The 27,788-nt window shown below is 46.8% G+C and overlaps 1 protein-coding gene across 1 annotated transcript; it reads right to left on the minus strand.

Moving 5' to 3' along the window:
- Positions 1 to 23,424: 23,424 nt before the first annotated feature.
- On the minus strand, positions 23,425 to 27,456 carry LOC124014100 (serine/threonine-protein kinase pim-3-like). Its single transcript, XM_046328809.1, has 6 exons — positions 27,001 to 27,456; positions 26,581 to 26,690; positions 26,384 to 26,434; positions 25,891 to 26,254; positions 24,905 to 25,081; positions 23,425 to 24,720 (listed from the first exon to the last, which is right to left on the minus strand). Exons 1-6 carry the CDS (start codon positions 27,080 to 27,082, stop codon positions 24,524 to 24,526), a joined length of 981 nt encoding a protein of 326 aa, XP_046184765.1. The 5' UTR covers positions 27,083 to 27,456; the 3' UTR covers positions 23,425 to 24,523.
- Between the last annotated feature and the right edge of the window lie 332 nt (positions 27,457 to 27,788).

Raw genomic sequence — 27,788 nt, forward strand, 5'->3', positions numbered from 1 at the left:
ACTTCGAACTGTACTTTGTCACCCCCATCCCCAGAACCCTGAGGAGGAGGATAACTATCCTTCTCAGGGATCACGCCATCACAGACTTCCACAAAGACCCAGACCAGGTGAGGGCAGTATGGGGGGTGGCAAGATGAAAGGACATCAACATGTAAACCGCCCTCTGTGCCGCCCAGACCAATACCATGGACACATTCTCTACTCTCCATTCTCACTCTCTATTTCTCTCTACCTCCCTCTAATTGTTTTATTTTTAATTTAACCTTTATTTAAACTAGGCAAGTCAGTTAAGAACAATTTCTTAATTCACAATGACAGCCTACCCCAGCCAAACCCAGACGACACTGGGCCAATTGTGCGCCACCCTATGACTCACAATCATGGCCGGAGCACCAGACAAAGCATGGAGGGGGGACAAAACATCTAACCTTCACCCGGAATGAGCAGAACACAGGGGAATGCCACCATTGACTTCCGGGTCTAGGGCTCCCTATTGTGTCTGCTTGCTCCTCAGGTTGTCCTTCCTCCCCTCTGCAGGCCCAGTCACAGCACCAGCATCCACCCAGTACCCGGTTTCCAGCACTAGACCACCAGATGAGACGTGGAGGAGATACCAAAGATCAGACCTTCACCAGGAGCGAGCAGGCCACAGGAGAGTACTACCATTGACCTATGGGTCTAGAGCTACCTTGTGGGTCTGCTTGCTCTTCTTCTTCTTTGGGTTTGCGGATTGCATCCAACTGTTAAGGTGCATACACAGTGCTGAAGTGTGAGGCCAGTCACAACCTACCTACAATAAATTATTTTCATTATTCATGTTCCTAAAAGGAAAAATTGCACCAGTATTTAATACAAAATATATAAATCACCACCCATTCCACTATTTTCCCCCTAACTGACTCGTACACCCACCCCAACATCTATTTTCTGTGATTTACTACTCGCCCTTTTGACCCATCATCCTCTACTCTCTTCAATGCCTCAGAAAATGACACCTTCTGTTCTACTCTGACTCTGGCAATTTCAACCTGTCCATCGCACTGGACAGTTCTGATACCCAGCAACATGGGCACCCCCAGAATTGACATGAAATTTGTTTCCCACCGATACTACACATTCCTTTGTCCATGCCCTCCAACATACTTCTCACATCTATTCATCTCCCTCCTACACACTCCTGCAACATGACCATAGTCTGAAACACCTTAGTGGGATCTGCACAAAAGCTCTCATTGGAAAAATGACATATCCTAACATGACTTTATCAGGTAAAGACTCTGCTTCAAAACTCAAAAGGACGGCCAATGTCTTCTCAGTTTCACCATGCCTGCCACCAGTTCTGTGTCGCACCAAATGACGGGCTTCACAGACATAAGGAATTTTTAATTTAAGTTGCTCCACCTCAACACTTAAAGCCACACCAGCAATCACTCCTTTCATAGATATAGAAAGGCACACACCTGTCTATATAAGGTCCCTTATAGGTGCTTGCCTACGGAGCTGTGAGGGGAACGGCACCTCAGTACCTCCAGGCTCTGATCAGGCCCTACACCCAAATAAGGGCACTGCGTTCATCCACCTCTGGCCTGCTCGCCTCCCTACCACTGAGGAAGTACAGTTCCCGCTCAGCTCAGTCAAAACTGTTCGCTGCTCTGGCTCCCCAATGGTGGAACAAATTCCCTCACGACGCCAGGACAGCGGAGTCAATCACCACCTTCCGGAGACACCTGAAACCCCACCTCTTTAAGGAATACCTAGGATAGGATAAAGTAATCCTTCTCACCCCCCTTAAAATATTTAGATGCACTATTGTAAAGTGGTTGTTCCACTGGATGTCATAAGGTGAATGCACCAATTTGTAAGTCGCTCTGGATAAGAGCGTCTGCTAAATGACTTAAATGTAAATGTAAATGTCCCACAGTTGACAGTGCATGTCAGAGCAATAACCAAACCATGAAGTTAAAGGAATTATCCGTAGAGCTCTGAGACAGGATTGTGGCAAGGCTCAGATCTGTGAAAGGGTACCAAAAAAGGTCTGCAGCATTGAAGGTCCCCAAGAACACAATGGCCTCCATCATTCTTCAATGGAAGAAGTTAGGAACCACCAAGACTCTTCCTAGAGCTGGCCGCCCAGCCAAACTGAAAAATCGGGGGAGAAGGGCCTTGGTCAGGGTGGTGACCAAGAACCAGATGGTCACTCTGACAAAGCTCCGGAGTTCCTCTGTGGAGATGGGAGAACCTTTCAGAAGGACAACCATCTCTGCAGCACTCCAAGAATCAGGCCTTTATGGTAGAGTGGCCAGACGGAAGCCACTCCTCAGTTAAAGGCACATGACAGCTCGCTTGGCCTGAATGCCAAGCGTCATGTCTGGAGGAAACCTGGCACCATCCCTACGGTGAAGCATGGTGGTGGCAGCATCATGCTGTGGGGATGTTTTTCAGCAGCAGGGACTGGGAGACGACTCAGGTAAAGATGAATGGAGCAAAGTATAGAGAGATCCTTGTTGAAAACCTGCTCCAGAGGGCTCAGGACCTCAGACTGGGGCAAAAGTTCACCTTCCATCAGGACAATGACCCTAAGCACACAGCCAAGACAAAACAGGAGTGGCTTCCGAACAACTCTCTGAATGTCCTTGGTACTCATGGCTTCAGCAGAGAGATCTGGGGGGACTGTCATCTGCAGCACCTTTATATCCTCTGTCTGCATTCCCCATTAGTAAACAATGCTTTCAAGAAATTGTTATTTTGTCTGAAATGTTGCTTATTTTGCCTGTAAACTTGAGTCATGTGTGGGGTCATAGAGGGGAGATGCTGCACATGCTCAAGAACATTTTAATTTTTAGTTCAATCAGAAGCACACATACAGAGATTGTGTGTGTGTGTGTGCGTGTCTGTGTAAAGGATTTTATAACTACCGGGTCAAATTTTTATAACTACCCTACCCTAAGTCAATCTTTGTTCCCTGTGTAACAGTATAATTTTAAACCGTCCCCTCGCCCATACCCGGGCGTGAACCAGGGACCTTCTGCACACATCAGCAACAGTCTCCCACGAAGCATCGTTACCCATCGCTCCACAAAAGCCCTTGCAGAGCAAGGGGAACTACTACTTCAAGGTCTCAGAGCAAGTGACGTAACCGATTGAAACACTAGCTAGCGCGCACCGCTAACTAAGCTAGCCGTTTCACATCCGTTACACTCACCCCCCTTTTGACCTTCCTCCTTTTTCCGCAGCAACCAGTAATCCGGGTCAACAGCATCAATGTAACAGTATAATTTTAAACCGTCCCCTCGCCCATACCCGGGCGCGAACCAGGGACCTTCTGCACACATCAACAACAGTCACCCACGAAGCATCGTTACCCATCGCTCCACAAAAGCTGCGGCCCTTGCAGAGCAAGGGGAACTACTACTTCAAGGTCTCAGAGCAAGTGACGTAACCAATTGAAACGCTAGCTAGCGCGCACCGCTAACTAAGCTAGCCGTTTCACATCCGTTACACCTGGTGGTGTACACCTGGTGGTGTACTCATGGCTACAGACATGAGTGCTACATGTCGGTATTAATTTAGGCAGGTTACCTTGGTGTTCTTGGGCACAGGCACTATGATGGTCTGCTTAAACAATGTTGGTATTACAGACTCGGACAGGGAGAGGTTAAAAATGTCAGTGAAGACACTTGCTAGTTGGTCAGCGCAGTACACGTCCTGGTAATCCGTCTGGCCCTGCAGCCTTGTGAATGTTAACCTGTCTAAAGTTCTTACTCACATCAGCTGCGGAGAGCATGATCACACAGTCTTCCAGTACAGCTGGTGCTCTCATGTATGTTTCAGCATTATTTGCCTCGAAGCGAGCATAGAAATAGTTTAGCTCGTCTGGTAGGCTCGTGTCAATGGGCAGCTCTTGGCTGTGCTTCCCTTTGTAGTCTGTAATGGTTTGCTGGTCCTGCCACATCTGACAAGCGTCAGAGCCAGTGTAGTACAACTCGATCTTAGTCCTGTATTGACACTTTGCCTATTCGATCGTTCGTCAGAGGGCTTATAATCTTCCGCGTTATAGTCCCGCTCCTTGAAAGCGGCAGCTCTAGCCTTTAGCTCAGTGCGGATGCTGCCTGTAATCCATGGTATCTGGCTGGGGTATGTATGTACGGTCACTGTGGGGACGACGTCATCGATGCATTTATTAATGAAGCCAATGACCGATGTGGTGTACTCCTCAATGCCATTGGAGGAATCCTGGAACATAATTCCAGGATGTGCTAGCAAAACTGTCCTGTAGTTTAGCATCTGTTTCATCTGACCACTTTATTATTGATTTAGTCACTGGTGCTTCCTGCTTTAATTTTTAGCTTGTAAGCAGGAATCAGGAGGATAGATTTATGGTCAGATTTGAAAAAATGGAGGGCGAGGGAGAGCTTTGTATGCATCTCTGTCTGTGGAGTATAGGTGGTCCAGAGATATTTTACATTTACATTTACATTTAAGTCATTTAGCAGACGCTCTTATCCAGAGCGACTTACAAATTGGTGCATTCACCTTATGACATCCAGTGGAACAACCACTTTACAATAGTGCATCTAAATATTTTAAGGGGGGAGGGGGTGAGAAGGATTACTTTATCCTATCCTAGGTATTCCTTAAAGAGGTGGGGTTTCAGGTGTCTCCGGAAGGTGGTGATTGACTCCGCTGTCCTGGCGTCGTGAGGGAGTTTGTTCCACCATTGGGGAGCCAGAGCAGCGAACAGTTTTGACTGAGCTGAGCAGGAACTGTACTTCCTCAGTGGTAGGGAGGCGAGCAGGCCAGAGGTGGATGAACGCAGTGCCCTTATTTGGGTGTAGGGCCTGATCAGAGCCTGGAGGTACTGAGGTGCCGTTCCCCTCACAGCTCCGTAGGCAAGCACCATGGTCTTGTAGCGGATGCGAGCTTCAACTGGAAGCCAGTGGAGAGAGCGGAGGAGCGGGGTGACGTGAGAGAACTTGGGAAGGTTGAACACTAGACGGGCTGCGGCGTTCTGGATGAGTTGTAGGGGTTTAATGGCACAGGCAGGGAGCCCAGCCAACAGCGAGTTGCAGTAATCCAGACGGGAGATGACAAGTGCCTGGATTAGGACCTGCGCCGCTTCCTGTGTGAGGCAGGGTCGTACTCTGCGGATGTTGTAGAGCATGAACCTACAGGAACGGGCCACCGCCTTGATGTTAGTTGAGAACAACAGTTTGTTGTCCAGGATCACGCCAAGGTTCTTAGCGCTCTGGGAGGAGGACACAATGGAGTTGCCATTTTCCCTGTGGTTGCACGTTTAACATGTTGACAGAAATGAGGTAAAACTGATTTAAGTTTCCCTGCGTTTAAAGTCCTTGGCTACTAGGAGCGTCGCCTCTCGGTGAGTGTTTTCTTGTTTGCTTATGGCGGAATACAGCTCATTCAATGTGCCAGCATCTGACTGTGGTGGTATGTAAACAGCTACAAAGAATATAGATGAAAACTCTCTTGGTAAGTAATGTTGTCTGCAGCTTATCATGAGATACTCTACCTAAGGCAAGCAATGGCTTAAGACTTCTTTAGATATCTTGCACCAGCTGTTGTTTACAAAAATACAAAGACCACCGCCCCTTGTCTTACCAGACGCCGCTGTTCTATCCTGCCGGTACATCATGTAACCAGCCAGCTGTATGTTGATATTTTCGCAGCCACGACACTGTGAAGCATAAGATGTTACAGTTTTTAATGTCCTGTTGGTAGTTTAATCTTCCCAATAACTAGTCCATTTTATTGTCCAAAGATTGCATGTTTGCGAGCAGAATTGAGGGGAGTGGGGGTTTATTCGATCGCCTCCTACTCCTCAGAAGGCAGGCCGCCCTCCGGCCCTCTCTTTCTCCGCCTCCTCTTCACGCAGATCACTGGGCCTGTTCCCGAGGGAGCTGTATATCCTCTGCTCGTCAGAGTCGTGAAAGAAGAAAAAGAAAGAAAAAGGATTCTGCTAGTCCATGGTGAGTAATCGCAGTCATGATGTCTAGAAGTTATTTTCGGTCATAAGAGACGACAGCGGCAACATTATGTACAAAAATCGTTAAAAAAAAGAAGTTACAAACAACACAGATAAATGAACAAAAAAACACAATTGGTTGGGTGCACAGTTGGGGTCACATAAAACGTCTCCCTTCTGCTCCGGCACCACCTAGTATTCATTAATGTGATGTAATATGCAAATGCCTACAGCCTACCTTCTTGCTCTAATCCCTTGTAATTACAGTAAAATACTATAATAAATGTTTTCATACAGTTTAATAGTTAGAGATATAACATAAGATATCTTGTTGTAATTACAATTATTTTGAAGACCAATGTATCCTTAACTACAACGCCTGTGCACGCTCGTGTTACAATTAAAACCAATATTTTTGCTTGCAAAGAACACTGTATAATATGTCACTATTCCAATAATATACTGTAAATTAAATTACAGTATCATTGTTGGTACCATTATATGAATTACCGTAAAATGGATTACAGTAGCTGTACTGTAAAATAAATTACAAAAATGTACTGGATTATTGCAGAGGAAATGTTTTATACTGTATGTAATGTGCAATATCTATTTAGGCTGAATTAGGAATTTAAATGGCCACATAATTGTTATATATTCTGATATACAGCTCATTTGGAAAGTATTCTGGCTCCTTGACTTATTCCACATTTTTTTAAGCTACAGCTTTATTCCAAAATGGATTAACTAGTTGTTTTTCCTCATCAAACTACACACAACAATACCCCAAAATTACAAAGCAGAAACAACTTTTTAGACATTTTTGAAAAACAAAAGAAGAAAAAAAAACATTTATAGAAGTATTTAGAGCCTTTCCTCAGTACTTTGTTGAAGGACAACCATCTCTGCAGCACTCCGCCAATCAGGCTTTTATGGTAGAGTAGCCAGACAGATACCATTCCTCAGTAAAATGAACATGACAGCCGGCTTGGAGTTAGCCAAAAGGCATCTAAAGGACTCTCAGACCATGAGAAACAAGATTCTTTGGTCTTAAAACAAAAAGACTATTTGACCTGAATGCCAAAAGTCACATCTGGAGGAAACCTGCCACCATCCCTACGGTGAAGCATGGTGGTGGCAGCATCATGCTGTGTGGATGTTTTTCAGCAACAGGAACTGGAAGACTAGTCAGGATCGAGGCAAAGATGAACGGAGCAAAGTACTTGATGAAAACCTGCTCCAGAGTGCTCCGGTCCTCAGACTGGGGTGAAGGTTCACCTTCCAACAGGACAATGACCCTAAGCACACAGCCAAGACAACGCAGGATTGGCTTCGGGACAATAATCTGAATGTCCTTGAGTGGCCCAGCCAGAGCTCAGACTTGAACCCAATCGAACATCTCTGGAGAGACCTGAAAATAGCTCCCCTTCCAACCTGACAGAGCTTGAGAGGATTTGCAGAGAAGAATTGGAGTAACTCCCCAAATACAGGTGTTCCAGGCTTGTAAGCATCCTACCCAAGAAGACTCAAGGCTGTAATTGCTGCCAAATGTGCTTCAACAAAGTACTGAGTAAAGGGTCTGAATACTTATATAAATGTCATATTTCAGTTTATTATATTTGATAAAATAGCAAACATTTCTAAAAATCAGGTTTTTACTTTGTCATTATGGGTTATTGTGTGTAGATTGATGAAGGGAAAAAATATTTGATTTATTTTAGAATAAGGCTGTAACCTATCAAAATGTGGAAAAGTCAAGGTGTCTGAATACTTTCCAAAGGCACTGTACCTTAGTGCCTTGTTGCATATATTATTGTGGAGTCACTACAATGTTGTTGATGCATCCTTAGTTCTTACCCATCACAGCCATTGAACACTGTAACTGCTCACCAATGACCTCATGGTAACGTCCCTGATCAGTTTCATTCCTGTCCTGCAGCTCAGTTCAGAAGGACGACTGTATCTTGTCTGGGTTGACTAATACATAATGAACAGCACAATTATTAACTAGACCATGCTTAGAGATATTCAATGTCTGATTTGTTGTTGTTACCCATCTACCAAATCACTGCGTTTTGTTTCTGAGGCTTTCGAAAAGCTCCCTGGTTTTTGTATTTGAATCTTGACGTTCAATACTTGACTGAGGGACCTTACAGATGTTGAATGTATGGGGGATCGAGGAAGTGTCAATTTAAAAATTGTCAATTTAAAAATTATTCCATGTCAATTTAATGTGATTTGTTAAGACACATTTTTGCTAATGAACTAATTTAGGCTTGTCTAAACAAAGGGGCTGAATACTTCTGCAACAAATATATTTGAATTATTACATTTTTTATTCATTTTTTTTAAATCACCTTTTTCTTCCACTTGACATTAGAGTGAGTATTTTGTTGACAGATTATTGACAAAATGTTTTATTCATTTTAATACCACTTTGTAACAATAAAATATGTAGAAATCCAAGCGGTCTGAATAGTTTTGCAAGGCAAGATAACTAATTAAAAGGTAAGCCATGCCTTTTTCCTCCGCACATGCTGTAAATTAGTTCCTTAATCACTGTGTGGATCCTTGTGTATGTTTAAAGTGCTTTAGGAACCAGTTATCCAATGTGGAAACCCTTAAATGTCCATATTCCTGCTGTCATATTGGAAATTAAAGTGTATGTGCATGCCTCTGATTTGATGTCTGATTTTTAGATAGGGAGAGCTATAAAAATGTACTTTACATATCATATTTAGGATACACTTTAACGGTTAACCATGGACACTTGACCTAGACACTGAACTAAGATCTGTTATATTTTTCACCTTGAACAGTTAAGGTTTAGCTTGAGGAAGGGTAGCACCTAGATCTGTGCCTATGGTCATTATCTATGCTGAGGTGCCATAACAGAGCATGTGCCGGGAGTCACCAGAGGGGGCAGCACCTCCACACAAAAACAACAACACTCGTCCCTCCATCCCCTATTATTGGATCCTGGGAAAAACTGACTTATAGATGATGACGACCATCATATCTCTTTTTCTCTCTGTCTTTCTTTCTCTCTCTCTCTCACTTACTCACAGCCCACTGCTCTGCTCCACCAATAATGGAGTGACTTATGGTATTGTTATTGTATGGCAGGCAGACAGGCAGATGAAGCAGGCAGCATCAAATGGAAAAGCAATTAGCTTTAGCTAGGTTCAGGGTTGTGTTGCGAGTGTGATGATGCATGTCTCTGGCTCCTGCATCATTCCTGCGTCACTTTCCTACCCAGTCCTCTGTGTACAGCTAATACAACCACGTCACATACACTTAGTATACAAAATATTTTACGAACACCTGCTCTTTCCATGACATATTTCCATGACTGACCAGGTGAATCCAGGTAAAAGCTATGATCCCTTATTGATGTCACTTATTAAATCCACTTCAATCAGTGTAGATGAAGGGGAGGAGACAGGTTAAAGAAGGATTGTTAAGCCTTGAGACAATTGAGACATGGATTGTGTATGTGTGCCATTCAGAGGGTCAAAAGATTTAAGTGCCTTCGAACGGGGTATAGTAGTAGGTGCTTTGTGTACTGGTTTGTGTCAAGAACTGCAATGCTGATGGGTTTTTCACGCTCAACAACTGTATGTATCAAGAATGGCCACCACCCAAAGAACATCCAGCCACCTTTACACAACTGTGGGAAGCATTGGAGTCAACAGACTATTGGAGGTGCACAGTACTTCATAGAGCCATGGCTACATGGAACTCTATTCATTTACATTTACATTTAAGTCATTTAGCAGACACTCTTATCCAGAGCTGTTATGCAGGTGAATGAGGACCCAAAAGCGACTTGGCGAAAACAGAGTCTTTAATCCAGTAAAGTAACTTTACAATCAAAAGGCATAATACTACTCGTAATGACGAGAACAGACTGGAGACTTGATCAAGAACTGCAGGTTGCCTCGGGAAGGCACTTGAACGTAGCAGACTCAGACACCTGCTCACCACGCAGCATCTGAGGGAAACACGACACGACAGGGCAATACATAGACACAGCACGGTGAACAATAGACAAGGATCCGACAGGACAGGAACGGAAAACAAGGGAAGAAATAGGGACTCTAATCAGGGGAAAAGATAAGGAACAGGTGTGGGAAGACTAAATGATTGATTAGGGGAATAGGAACAGCTGGGAGCAGGAACGGAACGATAGAGAGAAGAGAGAGAGGAAGGGAGAGAGAAAAAGGGGAACGAACCTAAAAAGACCAGCAGGGGAAAATGAACAGAGGGAAAAGCAAAATGACAAGACAATCTAAGACAAAACATGACAGTACCCCCCACTCACCGAGCGCCTCCTGGCGCACTCGAGGAGGAATCCTGGCGGCAACGGAGGAAATCATCAATGAGTGAACGGTCCAGCACGTCCCGAGACGGAACCCAACTCCTCTCCTCAGGACCGTAACCCTCCCAATCCACTAAGTATTGGTGACCCCGTCCCCGAGAACGCATGTCCATGATCCTACGTACCTTGTAAATAGGTGCGCTCTCGACAAGGACGGGAGGGGGAGGGAAGACGAACGGGGGTGCGAAGAAAGGGCTTGACACAGGAGACATGGAAGACAGGATGGACGCGACGAAGATGTCGCGGAAGAAGCAGTCGCACAGCGACAGGATTGACGACCTGGGAGACACGGAACGGACCAATGAACCGCGGAGTCAACTTACGAGAAGCTGTCGTAAGAGGAAGGTTGCGAGTGGAAAGCCACACTCTCTGGCCGCAACAATACCTAGGACTCTTAATCCTGCGTTTATTGGCGGCTCTCACAGTCTGTGCCCTGTAACGGCAAAGTGCAGACCTCACCCTCCTCCAGGTGCGCTCACAACGTTGGAGAAACGCTGAGCGGAGGGAACGCTGGACTCGGCAAGCTGGGAAGAGAACAGAGGAGGCTGGTAACCCAGACTACTCTGAAACGGAGATAACCCGGTAGCAGACGAAGGAAGCGAGTTGTGAGCGTATTCTGCCCAGGGGAGCTGTTCTGCCCAAGACGCAGGGTTTCTGAAAGAAAGGCTGCGTAGTATGCGACCAATCGTCTGATTGGCCCTCTCTGCTTGACCGTTAGACTGGGGATGAAACCCGGAAGAGAGACTGACGGACGCACCAATCAAACGACAGAACTCCCTCCAAAACTGTGACGTGAATTGCGGGCCTCTGTCTGAAACGGCGTCTAACGGGAGGCCATGACTTCTGAACACATTCTCGATGATGATTTGTGCCGTCTCCTTAGCGGAAGGAAGTTTAGCGAGGGGAATGAAATGTGCCGCCTTAGAGAACCTATCGACAACCGTAAGAATCACAGTCTTCCCCGCAGACAAAGGCAGACCGGTAATGAAGTCTAGGGCGATGTGAGACCATGGTCGAGAAGGAATGGGGAGCGGTCTGAGACGACCGGCAGGAGGAGAGTTACCCGACTTAGTCTGCGCGCAGTCCGAACAAGCAGCCACGAAACGGCGCGTGTCACGCTCCTGAGTCGGCCACCAAAAGCGCTGGCGAATAGACGCAAGAGTGCCTCGAACACCGGGATGACCAGCTAACTTGGCAGAGTGAGCCCACTGAAGAACAGCCAGACGAGTGGAAACAGGAACGAAAAGGAGGTTACTAGGACAAGCGCGCGGCGGCGCAGTGTGCGTGAGTGCTTGCTTAACCTGTCTTTCAATTCCCCAGACTGTCAACCCGACAACACGCCCATAAGGAAGAATCCCCTCGGGATCAGTAGAAGCCACAGAAGAACTAAACAGACGGGATAAGGCATCAGGCTTGGTGTTTTTGCTACCCGGACGGTAAGAAATCACAAACTCGAAACGAGCGAAAAACAACGCCCAACGAGCTTGACGGGCATTAAGTCGTTTGGCAGAACGGATGTACTCAAGGTTCTTATGGTCTGTCCAAACGACAAAAGGAACGGTCGCCCCCTCCAACCACTGTCGCCATTCGCCTAGGGCTAAGCGGATGGCGAGCAGTTCGCGATTACCCACATCATAGTTGCGTTCAGATGGCGACAGGCGATGAGAAAAATAAGCGCAAGGATGAACCTTATCGTCAGACTGGAAGCGCTGGGATAGAATGGCTCCCACGCCTACCTCTGAAGCGTCAACCTCGACAATGAATTGTCTAGTGACGTCAGGAGTAACGAGGATAGGAGCGGACGTAAAACGTTCTTTTAGAAGATCAAAAGCTCCCTGGGCGGAACCGGACCACTTAAAACACGTCTTGACAGAAGTAAGAGCTGTGAGAGGGGCAGCAACTTGACCGAAATTACGAATGAAACGCCGATAGAAATTAGCGAAACCTAAAAAGCGCTGCAACTCGACACGTGACCTTGGAACGGGCCAATCACTGACAGCTTGGACCTTAGCGGAATCCATCTGAATGCCTTCAGCGGAAATAACGGAACCGAGAAAAGTAACGGAGGAGACATGAAAAGAGCACTTCTCAGCCTTCACGTAGAGACAATTCTCTAAAAGGCGCTGTAGAACACGTCGAACGTGCTGAACATGAATCTCGAGTGACGGTGAAAAAATCAGGATATCGTCAAGATAGACAAAAACAAAGATGTTCAGCATGTCTCTCAGAACATCATTAACTAATGCCTGAAAAACAGCTGGCGCATTGGCGAGACCAAACGGCAGAACCCGGTACTCAAAATGCCCTAACGGAGTGTTAAACGCCGTTTTCCACTCGTCCCCCTCTCTGATGCGCACGAGATGGTAAGCGTTACGAAGGTCCAACTTAGTAAAGCACCTGGCTCCCTGCAGAATCTCGAAGGCTGATGACATAAGGGGAAGCGGATAACGATTCTTAACCGTTATGTCATTCAGCCCTCGATAATCCACGCAGGGCGCAGAGTACCGTCCTTTTTCTTAACAAAAAGAACCCCGCCCCGGCCGGAGAGGAAGAAGGCACTATGGTACCGGCGTCAAGAGACACAGATAAATAATCCTCGAGAGCCTTACGTTCGGGAGCCGACAGAGAGTATAGTCTACCCCGAGGGGGAGTGGTCCCCGGAAGGAGATCAATACTACAATCATACGAACGGTGAGGAGGAAGGGAGTTGGCTCGGGACCGACTGAAGACCGTGCGCAGATCATGATATTCCTCCGGCACTCCTGTCAAATCGCCAGGTTCCTCCTGAGAAGTGGGGACAGAAGAAATGGGAGGGATGGCAGACATTAAACACTTCACATGACAAGAAACGTTCCAGGATAGGATAGAATTACTAGACCAATTAATATAAGGATTATGACATACTAGCCAGGGATGACCCAAAACAACAGGTGTAAAAGGTGAACGAAAAATCAAAAAAAAGAAATAGTCTCACTGTGGTTACCAGATACTGTGAGAGTTAAAGGTAGTGTCTCAAATCTGATACTGGGAAGATGACTACCATCTAAGGCAAACATGGGCGTAGGCTTGTCTAACTGTCTGAAAGGAATGTCATGTTTCCGAGCCCATGCTTCGTCCATGAAACAACCCTCAGCCCCGAGTCAATCAAGGCACTGCATGTAGCACCCGAACCGGTCCAGCGTAGATGGACCGACATAGTAGTACAGGATCTAGATGAAGAGACCTGAGTAGTAGCGCTCACCAGTAGCCCTCCGCTTACTGATGAGCTCTGGCCTTTACTGGACATGAATTGACAAAATGTCCATCAAATCCGCAATAGAGGCACAGGCGGTTGGTGATCCTCCGTTCCCTCTCCTTAGTCGAGATGCGAATACCTCCCAGCTGCATGGGCTCAGTCTCTGAGCCAGAGGAGGGAGATGGTTGCGATGCGGAGCAGGGAAACACCGTTGACGCGAGCTCTCTTCCACGAGCTTGGTGACGAAGATCTACCCGTCGTTCTATGCGGATGGCGAGAGCAATCAAAGAGTCCACACTGGAGGGAACCTCCCGAGAGAGAATCTCATCTTTGACCACTGCGTGGAGTCCCTCCAGAAAACGAGCGAGCAGCGCCGGCTCGTTCCAGTCACTAGAGGCAGCAAGAGTGCGAAACTCTATAGAGTAATCCGTTATGGATCGATCACCTTGGCATAGGGAAGCCAGGGCCCTAGAAGCCTCCCTACCAAAAACTGAACGGTCAAAAACCCGAATCATCTCCTCTTTAAAGTTCTGGTAATTGTTTGAACAATCAGCCCTTGCCTCCCAGATAGCTGTGCCCCACTCTCGAGCCCGGCCAGTAAGGAGTGAAATGACGTAAGCAACCCGAGCTCTCTCGCTAGAGTATGTGTTGGGTTGGAGAGAGAACACAATATCACACTGGGTGAGAAAGGAGCGGCACTCCGTGGGCTGCCCGGAGTAGCAAGGTGGGTTATTAACCCTAGGTTCCGGAGGCTCGGCAGGCCAGGAAGTAACAGGTGGCACGAGACGAAGACTCTGGAACTGTCCAGAGAGGTCGGAAACCTGAGCGGACAGGTTCTCCACGGCATGGCGAGCAGCAGACAATTCCTGCTCGTGTCTGCCGAGCATGGCTCCTTGGATCTCGACGGCAGTGTTACGAACGTCTGTAGTCGCTGGGTCCATTCTTTGGTCGGATCCTTCTGTTATGCAGGTGAATGAGGACCCAAAAGCGACTTGGCGAAAACAGAGTCTTTAATCCAGTAAAGTAACTTTACAATCAAAAGGCATAATACTACTCGTAATGACGAGAACAGACTGGAGACTTGATCAAGAACTGCAGGTTGCCTCGGGAAGGCACTTGAACGTAGCAGACTCAGACACCTGCTCACCACGCAGCATCTGAGGGAAACACGACACGACAGGGCAATACATAGACACAGCACGGTGAACAATAGACAAGGATCCGACAGGACAGGAACGGAAAACAAGGGAAGAAATAGGGACTCTAATCAGGGGAAAAGATAAGGAACAGGTGTGGGAAGACTAAATGATTGATTAGGGGAATAGGAACAGCTGGGAGCAGGAACGGAACGATAGAGAGAAGAGAGAGAGGAAGGGAGAGAGAAAAAGGGGAACGAACCTAAAAAGACCAGCAGGGGGAAAATGAACAGAGGAAAAGCAAAATGACAAGACAATCTAAGACAAAACATGACAGTACCCCCCCACTCACCGAGCGCCTCCTGGCGCACTCGAGGAGGAATCCTGGCGGCAACGGAGGAAATCATCAATGAGTGAACGGTCCAGCACGTCCCGAGACGGAACCCAACTCCTCTCCTCAGGACCGTAACCCTCCCAATCCACTAAGTATTGGTGACCCCGTCCCGAGAACGCATGTCCATGATCCTACGTACCTTGTAAATAGGTGCGCTCTCGACAAGGACGGGAGGGGGGAGGGAAGACGAACGGGGTGCGAAGAAAGGGCTTGACACAGGAGACATGGAAGACAGGATGGACGCGACGAAGATGTCGCGGAAGAAGCAGTCGCACAGCGACAGGATTGACGACCTGGGAGACACGGAACGGACCAATGAACCGCGGAGTCAACTTACGAGAAGCTGTCGTAAGAGGAAGGTTGCGAGTGGAAAGCCACACTCTCTGGCCGCAACAATACCTAGGACTCTTAATCCTGCGTTTATTGGCGGCTCTCACAGTCTGTGCCCTGTAACGGCAAAGTGCAGACCTCACCCTCCTCCAGGTGCGCTCACAACGTTGGAGAAACGCTTGAGCGGAGGGAACGCTGGACTCGGCAAGCTGGGAAGAGAACAGAGGAGGCTGGTAACCCAGACTACTCTGAAACGGAGATAACCCGGTAGCAGACGAAGGAAGCGAGTTGTGAGCGTATTCTGCCCAGGGGAGCTGTTCTGCCCAAGACGCAGGGTTTCTGAAAGAAAGGCTGCGTAGTATGCGACCAATCGTCTGATTGGCCCTCTCTGCTTGACCGTTAGACTGGGGATGAAACCCGGAAGAGAGACTGACGGACGCACCAATCAAACGACAGAACTCCCTCCAAAACTGTGACGTGAATTGCGGGCCTCTGTCTGAAACGGCGTCTAACGGGAGGCCATGACTTCTGAACACATTCTCGATGATGATTTGTGCCGTCTCCTTAGCGGAAGGAAGTTTAGCGAGGGGAATGAAATGTGCCGCCTTAGAGAACCTATCGACAACCGTAAGAATCACAGTCTTCCCCGCAGACAAAGGCAGACCGGTAATGAAGTCTAGGGCGATGTGAGACCATGGTCGAGAAGGAATGGGGAGCGGTCTGAGACGACCGGCAGGAGGAGAGTTACCCGACTTAGTCTGCGCGCAGTCCGAACAAGCAGCCACGAAACGGCGCGTGTCACGCTCCTGAGTCGGCCACCAAAAGCGCTGGCGAATAGACGCAAGAGTGCCTCGAACACCGGGATGACCAGCTAACTTGGCAGAGTGAGCCCACTGAAGAACAGCCAGACGAGTGGAAACAGGAACGAAAAGGAGGTTACTAGGACAAGCGCGCGCGGCGCAGTGTGCGTGAGTGCTTGCTTAACCTGTCTTTCAATTCCCCAGACTGTCAACCCGACAACACGCCCATAAGGAAGAATCCCCTCGGGATCAGTAGAAGCCACAGAAGAACTAAACAGACGGGATAAGGCATCAGGCTTGGTGTTTTTGCTACCCGGACGGTAAGAAATCACAAACTCGAAACGAGCGAAAAACAACGCCCAACGAGCTTGACGGGCATTAAGTCGTTTGGCAGAACGGATGTACTCAAGGTTCTTATGGTCTGTCCAAACGACAAAGGAACGGTCGCCCCCTCCAACCACTGTCGCCATTCGCCTAGGGCTAAGCGGATGGCGAGCAGTTCGCGATTTACCCACATCATAGTTGCGTTCAGATGGCGACAGGCGATGAGAAAAATAAGCGCAAGGATGAACCTTATCGTCAGACTGGAAGCTGGGATAGAATGGCTCCCACGCCTACCTCTGAAGCGTCAACCTCGACAATGAATTGTCTAGTGACGTCAGGAGTAACGAGGATAGGAGCGGACGTAAAACGTTCTTTTAGAAGATCAAAAGCTCCCTGGGCGGAACCGGACCACTTAAAACACGTCTTGACAGAAGTAAGAGCTGTGAGAGGGGCAGCAACTTGACCGAAATTACGAATGAAACGCCGATAGAAATTAGCGAAACCTAAAAAGCTGCAACTCGAACACGTGACCTTGGAACGGGCCAATCACTGACAGCTTGGACCTTAGCGGAATCCATCTGAATGCCTTCAGCGGAAATAACGGAACCGAGAAAAGTAACGGAGGAGACATGAAAAGAGCACTTCTCAGCCTTCACGTAGAGACAATTCTCTAAAAGGCGCTGTAGAACACGTCGAACGTGCTGAACATGAATCTCGAGTGACGGTGAAAAAATCAGGATATCGTCAAGATAGACAAAAACAAAGATGTTCAGCATGTCTCTCAGAACATCATTAACTAATGCCTGAAAAACAGCTGGCGCATTGGCGAGACCAAACGGCAGAACCCGGTACTCAAAATGCCCTAACGGAGTGTTAAACGCCGTTTTCCACTCGTCCCCCTCTCTGATGCGCACGAGATGGTAAGCGTTACGAAGGTCCAACTTAGTAAAGCACCTGGCTCCCTGCAGAATCTCGAAGGCTGATGACATAAGGGGAAGCGGATAACGATTCTTAACCGTTATGTCATTCAGCCCTCGATAATCCACGCAGGGCGCAGAGTACCGTCCTTTTTCTTAACAAAAAGAACCCCGCCCCGGCCGGAGAGGAAGAAGGCACTATGGTACCGGCGTCAAGAGACACAGATAAATAATCCTCGAGAGCCTTACGTTCGGGAGCCGACAGAGAGTATAGTCTACCCCGAGGGGGAGTGGTCCCCGGAAGGAGATCAATACTACAATCATACGAACGGTGAGGAGGAAGGGAGTTGGCTCGGGACCGACTGAAGACCGTGCGCAGATCATGATATTCCTCCGGCACTCCTGTCAAATCGCCAGGTTCCTCCTGAGAAGTGGGGACAGAAGAAATGGGAGGGATGGCAGACATTAAACACTTCACATGACAAGAAACGTTCCAGGATAGGATAGAATTACTAGACCAATTAATATAAGGATTATGACATACTAGCCAGGGATGACCCAAAACAACAGGTGTAAAAGGTGAACGAAAAATCAAAAAAGAAATAGTCTCACTGTGGTTACCAGATACTGTGAGAGTTAAAGGTAGTGTCTCAAATCTGATACTGGGAAGATGACTACCATCTAAGGCAAACATGGGCGTAGGCTTGTCTAACTGTCTGAAAGGAATGTCATGTTTCCGAGCCCATGCTTCGTCCATGAAACAACCCTCAGCCCCGAGTCAATCAAGGCACTGCATGTAGCACCCGAACCGGTCCAGCGTAGATGGACCGACATAGTAGTACAGGATCTAGATGAAGAGACCTGAGTAGTAGCGCTCACCAGTAGCCCTCCGCTTACTGATGAGCTCTGGCCTTTTACTGGACATGAATTGACAAAATGTCCATCAAATCCGCAATAGAGGCACAGGCGGTTGGTGATCCTCCGTTCCCTCTCCTTAGTCGAGATGCGAATACCTCCCAGCTGCATGGGCTCAGTCTCTGAGCCAGAGGAGGGAGATGGTTGCGATGCGGAGCAGGGAAACACCGTTGACGCGAGCTCTCTTCCACGAGCTTGGTGACGAAGATCTACCCGTCGTTCTATGCGGATGGCGAGAGCAATCAAAGAGTCCACACTGGAGGGAACCTCCCGAGAGAGAATCTCATCTTTGACCACTGCGTGGAGTCCCTCCAGAAAACGAGCGAGCAGCGCCGGCTCGTTCCAGTCACTAGAGGCAGCAAGAGTGCGAAACTCTATAGAGTAATCCGTTATGGATCGATCACCTTGGCATAGGGAAGCCAGGGCCCTAGAAGCCTCCCTACCAAAAACTGAACGGTCAAAAACCCGAATCATCTCCTCTTTAAAGTTCTGGTAATTGTTTGAACAATCAGCCCTTGCCTCCCAGATAGCTGTGCCCCACTCTCGAGCCCGGCCAGTAAGGAGTGAAATGACGTAAGCAACCCGAGCTCTCTCGCTAGAGTATGTGTTGGGTTGGAGAGAGAACACAATATCACACTGGGTGAGAAAGGAGCGGCACTCCGTGGGCTGCCCGGAGTAGCAAGGTGGGTTATTAACCCTAGGTTCCGGAGGCTCGGCAGGCCAGGAAGTAACAGGTGGCACGAGACGAAGACTCTGGAACTGTCCAGAGAGGTCGGAAACCTGAGCGGACAGGTTCTCCACGGCATGGCGAGCAGCAGACAATTCCTGCTCGTGTCTGCCGAGCATGGCTCCTTGGATCTCGACGGCAGTGTTACGAACGTCTGTAGTCGCTGGGTCCATTCTTTGGTCGGATCCTTCTGTTATGCAGGTGAATGAGGACCCAAAAGCGACTTGGCGAAAACAGAGTCTTTAATCCAGTAAAGTAACTTTACAATCAAAAGGCATAATACTACTCGTAATGACGAGAACAGACTGGAGACTTGATCAAGAACTGCAGGTTGCCTCGGGAAGGCACTTGAACGTAGCAGACTCAGACACCTGCTCACCACGCAGCATCTGAGGGAAACACGACACGACAGGGCAATACATAGACACAGCACGGTGAACAATAGACAAGGATCCGACAGGACAGGAACGGAAAACAAGGGAAGAAATAGGGACTCTAATCAGGGGAAAAGATAAGGAACAGGTGTGGGAAGACTAAATGATTGATTAGGGGAATAGGAACAGCTGGGAGCAGGAACGGAACGATAGAGAGAAGAGAGAGAGGAAGGGAGAGAGAAAAAGGGGAACGAACCTAAAAAGACCAGCAGGGGGAAAATGAACAGAGGGAAAAGCAAAATGACAAGACAATCTAAGACAAAACATGACAAGAGCGACTTACAAATTGGTGCATTCACCTTATGACATCCAGTGGAACAGCCACTTTACAATAGTGCATCTAAATATTTTAAGGGGGGGGTGAGAAGGATTACTTTATCCTATCCTAGGTATTCCTTAAAGAGGTGGGGTTTCAGGTGTCTCCGGAAGGTGGTGATTGACTCCGCTGTCCTGGCGTCGTGAGGGAGTTTGTTCCACCATTGGGGAGCCAGAGCAGCGAACAGTTTTGACTGGGCTGAGCGGGAACTGTACTTCCTCAGTGGTAGGGAGGCGAGCAGGCCAGAGGTGGATGAACGCAGTGCCCTTATTTGGGTGTAGGGCCTGATCAGAGCCTGGAGGTACTGAGGTGCCGTTCCCCTCACAGCTCCGTAGGCAAGCACCATGGTCTTGTAGCGGATGCGAGCTTCAACTGGAAGCCAGTGGAGAGAGCGGAGGAGCGGGGTGACGTGAGAGAACTTGGGAAGGTTGAACACTAGACGGGCTGCGGCGTTCTGGATGAGTTGTAGGGGTTTAATGGCACAGGCAGGGAGCCCAGCCAACAGCGAGTTGCAGTAATCCAGACGGGAGATGACAAGTGCCTGGAATAGGACCTGCGCCGCTTCCTGTGTGAGGCAGGGTCGTACTCTGCGGATGTTGTAGAGCATGAACCTACAGGAACGGGCCACCGCCTTGATGTTAGTTGAGAACGACAGGGTGTTGTCCAGGATCACGCCAAGGTTCTTAGCGCTCTGGGAGGAGGACACAATGGAGTTGTCAACCGTGATGGCGAGATCATGGAACGGGCAGTCCTTCCCCGGGAGGAAGAGCAGCTCCGTCTTGCTGAAGTTCAGCTTGAGGTGGTGATCCGTCATCCACACTGATATGTCTGCCAGACATGCAGAGATGTGATTCGCCACCTGGTCATCAGAAGGGGGAAAGGAGAAGATTAATTGTGTGTCGTCTGCATAGCAATGATAGGAGAGACCATGTGAGGTTATGACAGAGCCAAGTGACTTGGTGTATAGCGAGAATAGGAGAGGGCCTAGAACAGAGCCCTGGGGGACACCAGTGGTGAGAGCGCGTGGTGAGGAGACAGATTCTCGCCACGCCACCTGGTAGGAGCGACCTGTCAGGTAGGACGCAATCCAAGCGTGGGCCGCGCCGGAGATGCCCAACTCGGAGAGGGTGGAGAGGAGGATCTGATGGTTCACAGTATCGAAGGCAGCCGATAGGTCTAGAAGGATGAGAGCAGAGGAGAGAGAGTTAGCTTTAGCGGTGCGGAGCGCCTCCGTGATACAGAGAAGAGCAGTCTCAGTTGAATGACTAGTCTTGAAACCTGACTGATTTGGATCAAGAAGGTCATTCTGAGAGAGATAGCGGGAGAGCTGACCAAGGACGGCACGTTCAAGAGTTTTGGAGAGAAAAGAAAGAAGGGATACTGGTCTGTAGTTGTTGACATCGGAGGGTTCGAGTGTAGGTTTTTTCAGAAGGGGTGCAACTCTCGCTCTCTTGAAGACGGAAGGGACGTAGCCAGCGGTCAGGGATAAGTTGATGAGCGAGGTGAGGTAAGGGAGAAGGTCTCCGGAAATGGTCTGGAGAAGAGAGGAGGGGATAGGGTCGAACGGGCAGGTTGTTGGGCGGCCGGCCGTCACAAGACGCGAGATTTCATCTGGAAAGAGAGGGGAGAAAGAGGTCAGAGCACAGGGTAAGGCAGTGTGAGCAGAACCAGCGGTGTCGTTTGACTTAGCAAACGAGGATCGGATGTCGTCGACCTTCTTTTCAAAATGGTTGACGAAGTCATCTGTAGAGAGGGAGGAGGGGGAGGGGAGGAGGATTCAGGAGGGAGGAGAAGGTGGCAAAGAGCTTCCTAGGGTTAGAGGCAGATGCTTGGAATTTAGAGTGGTAGAAAGTGGCTTTAGCAGCAGAGACAGAGGAGGAAAATGTAGAGAGGAGGGAGTGAAAGGATGCCAGGTCCGCAGGGAGGCGAGTTTTCCTCCATTTCCGCTCGGCTGCCCGGAGCCCTGTTCTGTGAGCTCGCAATGAGTCGTCAAGCCACGGAGCGGGAGGGGAGGACCGAGCCGGCCTGGAAGATAGGGGACATAGAGAGTCAAAGGATGCAGAAAGGGAGGAGAGGAGGGTTGAGGAGGCAGAATCAGGAGATAGGTTGGAGAAGGTTTGAGCAGAGGGAAGAGATGATAGGATGGAAGAGGAGAGAGTAGCGGGGGAGAGAGAGCGAAGGTTGGGACGGCGCGATACCATCCGAGTAGGGGCAGTGTGGGAAGTGTTGGATGAGAGCGAGAGGGAAAAGGATACAAGGTAGTGGTCGGAGACTTGGAGGGGAGTTGCAATGAGGTTAGTGGAAAAACAGCATCTAGTAAAGATGAGGTCGAGCGTATTGCCTGCCTTGTGAGTAGGGGGGGGAAGGTGAGAGGGTGAGGTCAAAAGAGGAGAGGAGTGGAAAGAAGGAGGCAGAGAGGAATGAGTCAAAGGTAGACGTGGGGAGGTTAAAGTCGCCCAGAAGTGTGAGAGGTGAGCCGTCCTCAGGAAAGGAGCTTATCAAGGCATCAAGCTCATTGATGAACTCTCCGAGGGGACCTGGAGGGCGATAAAAATTCCACATCAGGTAACTGATGTAAGCAGTAGAATCCCATCTAAAAAACAGATAAAAATACACATTATGGAACAGCGGGGACTGAGAAAAGACACACACAGGCACAGACACACACGTACACATGGACGTTGTATTGTAAATATGTGGTGGTGGAGTGGTGACCTGAGGGAACACACTGAATGTGTTGTGTAAGGTGTTATGAACTGTATGTAACGGTCTTATGTTGCTGGACCTCAGGAAGAGTAGCTGCTGGGGATCCTTAATAGAAATACAAACATGGGCCAGCATCCATGTGGAATGCTTGACACCTTAAGTCCATGCCTGATGAAATTGAGGAAAATGTTTGGTATACTCAGTTTCTGTCCTCAATTAGGGACTATGGTTTCAGCAGTCATTATTTTAATTGATTCTGTCGTGTCTAAGTGAAGCGGTCAGATTTATGAACAATACTTTAACTATTAGTGTGTAATGAATTCCGTCTACCTGTAGTGTGTGTGGGAATGCTTACTCAATGTGTAAATTGAGCCATCTTTAGAGCTGTAATAACTATTTTGATCACTAGTATTACTACTGTATATATGCACCTCCCTTACCCATTTGGTTTATAGGGTTTCAATGACTGAGGAAGTTTTACCAGTAGGTCAAGATGACACAAGTATGATTTATGTACAAAAAGAGATTTAATTGAAAAGTTTGTATAAAAAAAAAAAATATCTCCAGCTCTCTATCATTCATGTCATACAGCTAAACTGAAAGAGAATATCTAACACTAGGCAAGCCACAGATTCATCATAGTCACTATCTAGAATAGCCCTATCCAACCCAATAGCCATACGTGTACCATGTAGCTCAATGCATGTAGACAGCACATGTGTAATGTACCCAAAAAAACCAGATGTACTTTTAGATTAATTATTACAATATTACCACAGAAAATGTCTATAATTTAAAAAAAAAGTTAAACATTCATAGCTCTTCCAAATGTAAGTAAACCTTGTTTTATTCCCTTCAGACAACTTCAGTGCATCCATCCACAAAATAAAATTGTGTAAAATAAAATTATTACAGGAATGCAAAACAAAAGGCCATGTAAAGATATGCAAACTCTGGGATTTCTCACTCTTAAACATCGACAATAAATAAATAAGCTACAAGAGTGTGGAATGTCTACATGTGAAGAAATGAAAAGCATAGGAATAAAAAAAAAACCTGCACAATATTTGTATTGAAAAAAATAGCCCATGAATATTGCATTGATTGTGCATTTCACACTTAAGCCATGGATACACCAGTTCAGGGCAGGAGATATAGTGCCAGCTACGAGATGGGGGAAAGGCAATACATTTAAATAAAATACATTTCCAAGGGGCTAAACACACAGATATAATGTAGTTTTAATACACATTCAGAAATGAAAGGATTCAAATTTTGAGAAATACAAATGACTGAGGCTATAGTATGAGTGAGCAGCTTAGTAAGAGGGTGCAGTGTGAGTGAGTTGTGTTTCAAGCATTCCATGGTCAACACCCCCCCCCCTCCTATGATCCCTAAGCATGCTGGGTGGTGTAGTTTACCATACTGTTATGGAAGAAGACAACTCATCTCCATCATGACAGGGTGGGATACGTAAACAAACCAGCCGGAAAGTGCTATAACAAAACAAAAATTTGGACAAAATCCCAGAGAAGCAGCTTTCAAAAAGGCACTACAAATCAAAATGTTTAAAAATAAAGTATTCTCCTAACTCTATGAGAGCAGCCATGTCAGTCTGAATAGGGGTCTTTAAACCAGATCCATAAACCCACCGTCATAACAAATTAGAAAATAATAAAGTACAAAATAAATAGTCACTGGTAAAGACCACCCCAAACAGCAAATGTCCCACATTAGGAAACAATTAATGAGGTATAAAAATAAAAGATCAAAAGGAAGAACAAACTGTAATAAATTATAATAATTCAATACAAAAAAAAGAAGTTTTCTGCCTGCCCAAGCCATGGTGGGGCATAAGGACCAGAGCCCTTTAAGTCCAGTTAACACCCCCCCCCCCCCATGTCCATTCTTTCCGCTCATCCCCTCTTTCATAGGCTCTCCTTGCTGGAGCTTGTGCTAGATATGTCCGTGTTGATGGTCCTCAGCCGGATGTCCCCATCCTCAGTCTTGGAGGATATCGACACTTCCCCAGCCAAGCGCATCCAAGGGTGGTCCATGATCTGTTCCAGAGTAGGCCTATCTGAAGGCCGTAACGACAGGCACCACTTGATCAGCTGCTGGCACTCTGGAAGGAGGGAGAGGAAAGGGGAAAACATGAATGAGTATTTTATTTTGTGGGAGAATCTCAAGAGGGAGATAGGTGTATAGGAACACACAAGAAAAGAAAAAAGAAATGAGTGTTTAGAAATATGTTAAGATTAGAAATGAGTGAATTATTGTAGATTGTATATTGGAGGTAGTGCACACACCATTAGACACTCTCCTCCTGAAGTACAGTCTCCCCTGGAGGATTTCCTCATCTTGCTCAAAGGGGATGTCTCCACAGACCATGTCATACAGAAGCACCCCTAGCGACCACACCGTAGCGGAGCGCCCGTGGTATCTATGGAAGCGAATCCACTCTGGCGGGCTATATACTCTTGTACCTGGAGAAAAAGGGGGGAAAGGCTCATTAGTGATGTTTTACTTGTATAATAGTGATGTTTACTTGTATAATAAACATCAAACAGTTTATTTGGGGCATTTCATGTGACAATAACAGGACTATATTGCAATACTGTAGGATTTTCTAAGATATTATAAATTGATATTTAAAAATAAAAATGTCTGATAATGTCTCTATAAAGGCTGAACAAGGCAAGTGTAATTCCATGCAAACAAGGACTTATACTGGCATTATAATGCCCTTGTTTTTCTCCATGAGTAACTTGGATACCAAAAAAAAAACTTGAGTGCAATGCAAGCTATCACGTGACATGAATCAGCCCAAGCTCAGGTTTCACAACAAACAGATGTGTGGCAGCTGACCCAATAGCCATTACCTATGCTTTGAAATGTGCATTTCTTGTAACATAACAGGCAATGATCAAAATATAACAATAACCTATATACACTAGTGTGTTATTATTGACTAATATGAGATAATGTAAAGAACCTTTATAAATAACTACATAAGGACAACAAAATGAACATGGCAGATAATGTTACCACCTGAAGGGAGGAGGGGGGGATTACCAGCTGATGATCTAATAATAGTAGCTATCTATATTAAAGCCAAAAAGACTCCAAATCTAATAAGTGTAAACCTAAAAGTCAAAAATAGCTGGAGTCAAACAAATATAGCTGGAAGCAAGTCAAGGGTCAGTGCAGACTATCATGCACCTTCAAAAACAAAACCAGAAAATACAATGGAGCCCCTGCTGGCCAAAGCACTGAGGAAGGGTAGGGTGCTTACCGTCAAAGTCAGTGTAGACTGTGTCCTTGAGAATCGCCCCTGAACCAAAGTCAATAAGCGTGAGGTCCCCAGTGCGTAGGTCTACAAGCAGATTTTCATCTTTGATATCTCTGTGAACTACTCCGCTGCTGTAGCAGTGGCGGACAGACTCCAAAACCTGACGGAAAAATCCCTTCGCAGTCTCCTCGTCCAAAGCGCCCTTCTCAGTTATGAAATCGAAAAGATCCTTAACCAGCTCCGGTCGTTCCATGACAATCAACCAGCCGTCTGGTCGCTCATACCAATCCAGGAGTTGTATAACCCCTCGAAACGATGAACTGACTTTCTTCAATAAAATAATCTCCAAAGGCACGATCACACCATTCTGTAAGAAAATATGAATCACAAATGAGTTGAGTAGAATCGATTCAAATATCTAGAATCGATTCAAATATCAAACAACGACAACTAGCATGGGTGAAAAACCAAAACAAACCGGAGTGGTGATACTTACAATAGTACCCCATTCGGTCACCCGCTCCTTCTGCACGTGTTTAACTGCGACCTAATTTCGGGGTTAAAAATGCATATTAGATACATTGTAGCCAGACGTGAAGACATGCATTGTAGCAAAAACTAAGTTAGTCAATAACCATGAGATAGATGCCTTGATGACGCCATGTGCAGAGATCAAAGCATTCCTATTCTTACCGGTGCGTCATCGGAGAGCCGACTACCGGCATAGACTGTGCCGAATCCACCGCTGCCGAGCACGGATCCCACCTTGTAAACCTTTTCGAACGGCTCCTTTTCCACTTTAACTGAAGAAACATCAAATTTAGAGCAGGTAAGAATAAACGATAGCCACTCGAGTCGCAGCCGTTGACTAGACTTTCCAGACAAGTTACTAATTAATATTAGCTATGTTTGTTAATAAATCACCGTTGGCGTGCATATCCACCGCACGAAGCCATTTAAATAATTCCACGCACATGATTTTAGAGTTAATTAAATAATTGTATTTTACTAACTATTGGACGCATTAATGATTGCAATATAAAGCTACTTCACTAAACAGTGCAACAGTATTTCTGGCAATGTACGAAGAATGACAGCGGGTTCGAATCATACCTGGCTGGAGCTGTATTTTCATCGGGTCCATGCTCGAAGGGTTGCAAATGTGTGAGAATGAGCCAAACTTTGACAGCAACATATTCGAACGGAAGACAGACGAAATCCTTGTTTATCTGAAAAGGTAGATCCCGATCCAATCCTATGGAAATATGATTGAAAAGGCTAACGCTAGCTAATAAATCCAGTGTGCCAACTCCACCCGCCCGTCGCCGTGACTCAAATACAATGCCGCCTCTATCTTTTCCAGATTAGAAACGCCGCGTACAAAGATAATCCTGTATCTTGATTTCTGCACTTGGAAGATTACAGTTTTCTTGAAGTACTGAAGAAAGGACACTTGCAGAGCTGTTAACTGCAATCGAAGAAGTTTGTAAGAAATCCAAGGGACTGTGTTGATATCACGGAACGGATTTGAGCTCTGGCACCTTTTCTATAACGCCAATATTTTTGGACGAGTGGAGAATGGTTATATCACTCCGCCCCGAAACACTACTCGGTATTTTACTGGAATTTGTTTTAATATCCGGCAATAATTAATTGAAATGTAGAGATTTTCAAAAATATTTAAAAAAAACAACAACAACCATTGTGTCATTTATCTGATATAAGGATATGTATACACGAACTACTTTCTCATAGTACGAGACGCCCAAGGATCTCTTGTCTGGAGGTTTTGCGCTGTGTTGACAAGCGACCTGGAGAACTCAACCAATAAGATGGTATATATTTACCATGTTTTCGATTTGGACCAATCAAATGCTCATTATCATAAAGAGGTGATTTGC

Source organism: Oncorhynchus gorbuscha, linkage group LG25 (assembly GCF_021184085.1).
Source record: "Oncorhynchus gorbuscha isolate QuinsamMale2020 ecotype Even-year linkage group LG25, OgorEven_v1.0, whole genome shotgun sequence".
NCBI classification, from domain to species: Eukaryota; Metazoa; Chordata; class Actinopteri; order Salmoniformes; family Salmonidae; genus Oncorhynchus; species Oncorhynchus gorbuscha.

Excerpts from the sequence above, each read along its gene's own strand:
- LOC124014100 (XM_046328809.1), bottom strand. The coding sequence starts at position 27,082 with ATGTTGCTGTCAAAGTTTGGCTCATTCTCACACATTTGCAACCCTTCG. Across the intron at positions 26,691-27,000 it reads GAAAATACAGCTCCAGCCAG|TTAAAGTGGAAAAGGAGCCG; the intron begins GTATGATTCGAA and ends ATGTTTCTTCAG. Across the intron at positions 25,082-25,890 it reads AGTCTACACTGACTTTGACG|GTACAAGAGTATATAGCCCG; the intron begins GTAAGCACCCTA and ends CTTTTTCTCCAG.